General features: G+C 31.4%; 1 protein-coding gene across 1 annotated transcript; it reads left to right on the top strand.

The window, feature by feature from the left end:
- Positions 1–1,925: 1,925 nt before the first annotated feature.
- On the top strand, positions 1,926–4,113 carry LOC107868261 (very-long-chain aldehyde decarbonylase CER1; the record flags this gene model as incomplete). The annotated part of the gene is given in 7 exon segments (XM_047403779.1): positions 1,926–2,145; positions 2,260–2,635; positions 2,727–2,834; positions 2,970–3,170; positions 3,257–3,355; positions 3,474–3,647; positions 3,748–4,113. Coding segments are annotated over 7 exon segments (1,361 nt in total), but the record flags the coding sequence as incomplete, so codon positions are not given.
- Between the last annotated feature and the right edge of the window lie 3,916 nt (positions 4,114–8,029).

Raw genomic sequence — 8,029 nt, 5'->3', positions numbered from 1 at the left:
TTTTATAACTTGTCAATGTCTACCACGTCTAAAGTTCTTTAAGTTTTTATTATTTTTATTAAAATATTTTCATATTATATTAAAAATTATTTAACTATGCAAACTTTTAATTTTAAAACTCGTAAATATTTTTTTATTCTTTTCTTTATGTATTTTCCTTATCATTTATATATAATTTAAGTGTAAGATTAACATAGGGTAATTTTTTTTCAACTAAGAAAGTTTTTATGCAAAAAGGAAGTGGCAGAAAAAAGAAAATTTTTATGCGAAATTTTTAAATGTTATGTTGACTTCTTTCCGCTCTACTTCTAAAAATAGATAGAAAAGATTTGAAATGAAAAAAAAAAATCATTTGAATTATCATGAGAAAAATTATAGCATAATTAAAATTATACAACTATATTCATAAAAAAATAATTAACTTTTTGTGTTGAAAATTTTGATAATTGCTTATTTTATGTAATACTAAACTACGAATCAGATTTTAATAAAAATAAAAAACTAAAAGTTATTCAAAATATTGAAAGGTTTTAAGATATATATCTATACCTCCTATTTATCTATATAAAATAAAGAGATTTAAAATTTAAAATTAAAGATTAAAAACATAAGAATTATTTATATGATAAAACACATAATTATAATACTACTTTGGTCACATTGATTTTTGATATATGAGAATATAATTAATTAATTTTATATTATTATTTTTATCCTAGACTATTCTTTTCAAGCAATAAGTATTATGCAATCATATTTATGAAAATTATGTTAATTTGTCCATTCTCATGTATTGGGATAGTTTCTAATGTATTGGGAAGGTGTAATAAAACAAATAATGAAAGAATTTTAAATTTAAGATGAAAGGGGCAAAAATGTCCAAAAGAAAACTAATTTATAGTGTGAATATAATTTATTGCTATATGGCCAAATTTTATGACCAAAAGAATTTTTCCTAATTACTGCCTCCGTTTCATTTTATTCGTTCCAAATTTTCTAATTTGATGTCCCATTTTACTTGTCCTTATTTACTTATCAAGACAAGACAATTTTTTTTTCCATTATATCCTTAGTGTAATTGAATACACCTTGTTATTAGCATTCTTGAAAAATGTTGAAAAGAGGAGTACCATTAAGAGTATACAATTAAGAATATAAATAGTGCTTTGGTATTAGCCATCCATCAATATTGGAACTAACAACAAGACACAATTAAGATGGGCAAAATGGTAAAGTTACATTACCAATCATTATTTTCTTAATAGTTGTGTCATCTCAATTTGGGACAGGTAAAATGAGATGAGGAATAAAAAACATCAACACAATTAAAATTTTGTCCTATTTCAGGAGGTTTGCACGTTATGAAGGCCCCCAATGCTGCACCTAACTTGATTTGGACAACAATCAAGAACCTGATAGCAACATACGAAGGCAAAAGTCAAAATCTCAAAAATGTTTGCCTGCATTTTTTCACCAAAATAATAAATAAATTATCTGCACATATTCTAATGAAGAGTATTTCATTACGTGCATATAATTTGTTGGCTCTTTGTGACTATTCAAATTGCCCTGACCTAGATAAATAGGTGGTTAGAAAAGTGGGAAGTTCAATTAAAATATTAAATACCCTATGGATGTTTTCGATAGGGCCTTTTATGGGTATTTACTCCTTTTTTTTTTGGATTAAAAAAGTAAGTTTAGGTGATATAGGACAAGCTGAAAGTATAGTAGTAGCATAATTGTAAATCCGATACAAGTCGAGATAGTTCTCACAAAAAAAACTTTCAAAGTGGAAATTTTTGGCAATGATAATACACGGATTAATAGCTCATAATTTTATAACATATGGACGATAATTGCAACTATAATTTACGAGGTTGTATGTATAATCTTCAAAGTAAATTTCAGATTTATTTTTTTTGCAGCTGTTATTCATCCATTTGCAGAGCACATAGCATACTTCTTGCTGTTTGCCATACCATTGTTCACAACTGTGTTAACAAGGACTGCTTCAATAGTTTCATTTGGTGGATATATTACTTATATTGATTTTATGAACAACATGGGCCATTGCAACTTTGAGATTATTCCCAAGTGGATGTTCTCCAGCTTCCCTCCTCTCAAATACTTGATGTATACACCCTCGTAAGTCTCTTATCTTATTCGTCTACCAATATATATCGAAGTTACCCAATTTTTGAAGAATTTGATCATTTTACCAAATCTATTCAGCTAACTGCAGTTATTTTGATGGAACAGGTACCATTCGCTCCATCACACTCAATTTAGGACAAATTACTCACTTTTCATGCCAATGTATGATTACATCTACAATACATTGGACAAATCTTCGGACATGTTATATGAAAAATCACTTGAAAGGCAAGGGCAGTTGCCAGACGTGGTGCATTTAACACATCTAACAACCCCAGAATCCATTTACCATCTCAGGCTAGGAATTTCTTCTTTTGCCTCAGAACCCTACACCTCTAAGTGGTATTTCTGGTTAATGTGGCCTGTCACATTGTGGTCTATGATCGTCACTTGGATTTATGGTAACACATTTACGGTTGAGAGAAATTTGTTCAAGAATCTCAATTTGCAAACTTGGGCAATTCCCAAATATCGCGTACAAGTAAGTACTTTTATACTAGTATTTATTGATACTTTCAGTATGCTTACTAGCGTTCAATGTTTTATTCATCTGATTGTTGATTTCATTCCAGTACGTCATGCAATGGCAAAGAGAGACAATTAATAACTTGATTGAAGAAGCTATCATGGAAGCAGACCAAAAAGGCATAAAAGTTTTGAGCCTTGGACTCTTAAATCAGGCAAGTAACATATTTTTATTCTTCTTGTTGCACCCTCAAGTTCAAACAATTAACATATATATTAAAGATTTAAATATGTTTACTTTATACGTTAAAATATTTATTCTCATATATCTATACATGAAACTTTTACAGGATGAGAAACTGAATAACAATGGGGAGCTTTACATAAAAAGAAACCCTCAAATAAAAGTGAAGGTGGTGGATGGAAGTAGCCTAGCTGTTGCTGTGGTCCTAAACTCAATTCCCAAAGGAACCACCCAAGTGGTCCTTGGAGGCCATTTGTCCAAAGTTGCTAATGCCATTGCCCTTGCATTATGCCAAGGAGGAGAAAAGGTCTCATAAATTATTGACATTATACATTGAATTTCCTCACATTGGTGTCCCTTTCTATCATTTAATATTTATTGTGATTGTGATAGGTCATGACATTGCGAGAAGAAGAGTACAAGAAGCTCAAATCAAATCTTTCTCCTGAAGCTGCAACTAATTTGGTTCCCTCAAAAAATTACGCTTCAAAGGTGCAAACGAAACAATGATCAATATTAACGAAATGTTAATCCTTATTCAAATTAAGAAAAGAAAATTTACTAAACATGGAAAGAACGAACTTATTTTAGTAAAGAATTTTTATTGCAGATATGGCTAGTAGGGGACGGATTGAGTGAAGACGAACAATTGAAAGCACCAAAAGGAACATTGTTCATTCCATTTTCACAATTCCCACCAAGGAAAGTTCGCAAGGATTGCTTCTACCTTCACACTCCAGCAATGGTTACTCCGAAACACTTTGAAAATGTGGATTCTTGTGAGGTTAGAATCATACTACAACAATTCCCTTCCAGTTCTTTTTTTTGTTTGTTTGATCCTATTTTATACTAAGAGTCTCAACTTTCTTCTTTTATAAGAATAGAATTGGCTGCCAAGAAGAGTGATGAGCGCTTGGCGTGTAGCTGGAATTCTTCACGCACTTGAAGATTGGCAAGAGCATGAGTGCGGGAGCATGATGTTTGACATCGAGAAAGTATGGAAAGCAAGTCTTGATCATGGTTTTCAGCCGATAACTATTGCTTCTGCTTTTGAATCAAAGGCTTAATTTGATCTTCCACGATTTATCCTGTGTGTGGCTGGCTTACCAACTTGATATATGCAATAATATTGTTCTTATTATGTAATACCTTTAAGAATTTCTTCTTTTGTTCTCTGGATGTCAGATTTTGTTACTTTTATTATATAAGATCCAAACTTTTCCGTTGAAAGTTTGGCTTAATATTATCAAGTACTGGATAAGTCAGTCTCATTTTTTCCGTTGGCTTCTAATTGATTTTGAATGTGAAGGTAATTTTAAAATCTAGAAAAAAGTATAAAGGTAATTGTAGACTATTTTTCTTGATGAATTTTTGCACGTGGAATCATCATATCCACTTTATATTGAAGCTTCGTTAATGGCAAGAACAAACATGAGAAAATTTAATGACAGCAAAGGTACAAATGGACAAAACATATAACAACGATAAAATTGAGCAATTTTAGGTAGTACAAGAACAAATGTGAACATTCACATTCCCTTCAATAAGAAAATGAAGCAATTAAAAATAAAAGTTCCAATGCCTAAATCTATTTTACTATTCCTATTGAAGTTAAACTAGTTCTATTATCTTAAGTAGAGGCTGCAAGGTATTTCAGCTATAGTAATTAGCAAGCCATAGGTAATATATCTCTTCTCTCATATAATGAATACTTAATTTTACAAACTCAGTTGAGTCTCATTTTGATTATAATCATTTTTTCATGAGATTTAGATCTATCTTTTTTGCTTAATTTGTTTACACTACTGTTGAACAGTTGGATGAGTTTCTACTCTAGCCATCTTTCATATTTTCTTGATTCATCCAAGATGGTTGGGATGATTTCAGGAAAATCAAATTTTGGTTACAAAATAGAGTTACCAAAAAATTGATTCCATTTTAGCTTGTTTTGCTGGTTTACTTTCCCTTTTCATTTATTTAGGAAGATTTATTTTTTGGGCCAGTTTCCTTTGGACTGGATTTGTTTTTTTAATTCTAAAAATTACACAAATACACAACTTATGTTTCCAATATTATAAAAATCTCAATTTTCTAAACATATTATAAAAATCCCAACAAATACACAAAATGCTATGTATATGTCAGACATGTTATGTATATTAATAGGACGAGAGAGTAAAGTAGTTAAAAAAAAGGAGAAAGTGTAATTTGGATTAGAATAAAAGAGGCCCATGGGTCTCAATCAAAAAGTTAAATTTAAAAAAAAAAAAAAGAAAGAAAGAAAGAAAGAAAGAGAGAGTCCAAAAAATAAATATAGTATAAAGTTAACAAATTAATCGGTCAAACCGAACCATTGACACCCCCGCGTTGCTACCCAAGGTCTATTACTGTATTGCATGTATCCATTAATAACACTAATTATCATGAATTCTCATGGAGCATGCGATTAAGAAAGTCAGCTGTGCAGTTATTTTTTATTTTTGAAAATAATTATTGTGGCTAAATTTTGGATAGAGTATAAACAAAATAGCCTTATGCCAAGAATTTTTCCTGAAAAATAGAAACTACATAAAATTATACACACTTTCACAAAGAAAAGGCCGAAAAACATATCCCTCCATTTAAAAAAGAATGATCTACTTTAACTTGACACAAAGTTTACAAAAATAAAGAGGACTTTTGAATCTTGTGGCCTTAAATTAAAGTTGTGTCAAATGTTAAAATGCCCTTTAATCTTGTAGTCCTAAACATGTCATCTGTAAAATTGAAATTAAAGTATTATCAAAAAAGGAAAGAGGACATTCTTTTTTAAACGGATTAAAAATGAAAGTAGATCATTCTTTTTAAAACGGAGGGAGTACATCATTTTATCTTCGACTTGAAATAATACAGATTCGTTTACACAAAACACTAATAATCTTCTTTCTTTAATAAAGTGATACACTTCTAGTCATAACCTTTAAACATCGTTACTATCATGCCAATGTAGCATTACATTTTTGTTAATATGGCATGTTAGAATGTGGTCCATGATTTATGATCACATGAGAAGAAAGGTAAGACATTTACCCCCAAGAGAAATCTGCTTAATTAATCTCAATCTATAAAATCAGGCTATCCCAAAATATTCCGTATGAGTAAGGTGGGGCAGTTGAATTGGAGAATGACTCGGGGTCCCAATTAACCGTTAAGGGAGTTATATTTATCGACATTTTAATGTGTTCACATTACAAGTCTTTGTTGGTCTATTTCTTGATTTCATTCAAATATTTATCAACATTTTAGGATTGGCCATGAAAAATTTCACTTTTTTTTGAAATTATGTTTAGAACAACAAAAAACTGTGTTAACTTTTCTCATTCCAAATGACTCATAAAAATTCACAAACAACTCTAAAAATGTATTTCATGGCCAAACACAATCCCAATTTCCAAATATTATTTTTCACTTTTAATACAAAAAACTGTTTTTTTTTTTTTTTTTTTTTCTATTTTCACAATGAAACATGGCCAAATACCTACTAAAAATCTGATTAAGCTTTCATTGAAGCAGATGGAATAGGACTCTTAAAGCTGCCAAGTAATTTACTTTAAAGTTTAAAGCTTTCCAATAATGTGTGCTTGTACAATTGTACTTTGACTATGACAAATTTGATTTCTACTTACAAGCATTATTTTACTTAAAGTGTCTTACAGAACCTTTTTACAGCGTTGGTAATCCTCGATTAATTGTGAAAAAAGGCTAGTAGATCGACAACCACACAGTTGGCCTGACTATAAAGAGGGTAGTAAATAACTTTCATGCCTCCTATTAAGTTGTTGCTGTGGTCCTAAAATCCATTACTCAAGGAACCGCCCAAGTGGTCCTTAAGTTATGGAGGGCATTTGTCCTAATTAAAGTTACTAGCAAAATTGCCCATGCCTTGTGCAATAAAGAACTTATAGGTCTCTTTATTATGATTTGTGATACGCTCTATTATGAATCAGACAAAATAAGCAAACCACAAGCAAAAGAAAAATATAAGAACACACAGATTTACGTGGAAATTCTTGCGGGAAAAATCACGGGCAGAGGAAAAGGAATTCACTATAACGACGAGGAGTACAATGTAGAGACGATAGTCTGAATTTCGTGTATATGAGAACAACCCGAAACAGCCCACTAAGCACACTTATATAATACGTGCATACAAATAAGTCGTAGGCTCAAATCACAAACATGGGTCGCACCACGGACTTTTCAAGGCCGGATCAATAAAATTCAGGTCACAAACTCTAACAGGCTCGTGTAACGTTGCCAGAAGGTGAGTAAGATGGAGACAAAAACTAGTCTTATCCCTGATCCTGAAGCTGCAACTGAAGAACAAAACGACATACGAAAAGGACATTTTCTAATAAACAATTGTATAGAACTAGAAATATTGAGTATAGGGGACGGATAAAGTGAATATTGGCAATTCATTTATGCTAAGAAATATGGCAAAGACACTTTCTACTTTCATGCACATATACCACCTCAGGTTTACTTTTAGTAACAATTGAATAGGTGTCACGACCTAAAACCAGGATCGTGATGACATTTATTACATTCACCGATTACTCAACTCGAGCCTAACATTCAGCTCGAGACATAAACCCAACAATTAAGAAGCGGAAGAAATAAAAACTACAATAGAACCTGAATACAGATCAAAACAACGATCACCCAGGTCTGATAATCACAAATACAACTCTCTAAATACAGAGTACAACGAAAAAGTCTCAAGTGTGTCAAAATGCGAGAAAGGCATAAAGATAAGATAGTTGAGAATTCAGTAGTATCTGACATCAGCAACAACTATCTCAAATTTTCGAAATGGTACTACAGGAAGTCACAATCAATGACTAGAGTTCACTGGCTTGGTACCTACACGTTAGGTGCAAAAAAATAGCAAGGGTGAGTACATAACCACTTGTACTCAACAACATCATTGACTGACCCTAATTCAAAGCGGTGGCGAGAAACATTGACGCCAACCAATCAATACAACCATAAACTTGTACTTAGGAAAGCCACACTATTCTAGCAGATATAATATGATCAACACAGTCATATACTTATTACAACACAAGTTTAATTAATCGACAGAAACAGATATACAACTACTCATGTCTCGACCCGATTACT

This window comes from Capsicum annuum, unplaced genomic scaffold (genome assembly GCF_002878395.1).
Source record: "Capsicum annuum cultivar UCD-10X-F1 unplaced genomic scaffold, UCD10Xv1.1 ctg4784, whole genome shotgun sequence".
Taxonomy (NCBI): domain Eukaryota; kingdom Viridiplantae; phylum Streptophyta; class Magnoliopsida; order Solanales; family Solanaceae; genus Capsicum; species Capsicum annuum.
The sequence above is the reverse complement of the archived record's forward strand: the minus strand, read 5'-3'. Positions and strand labels throughout refer to the sequence as shown.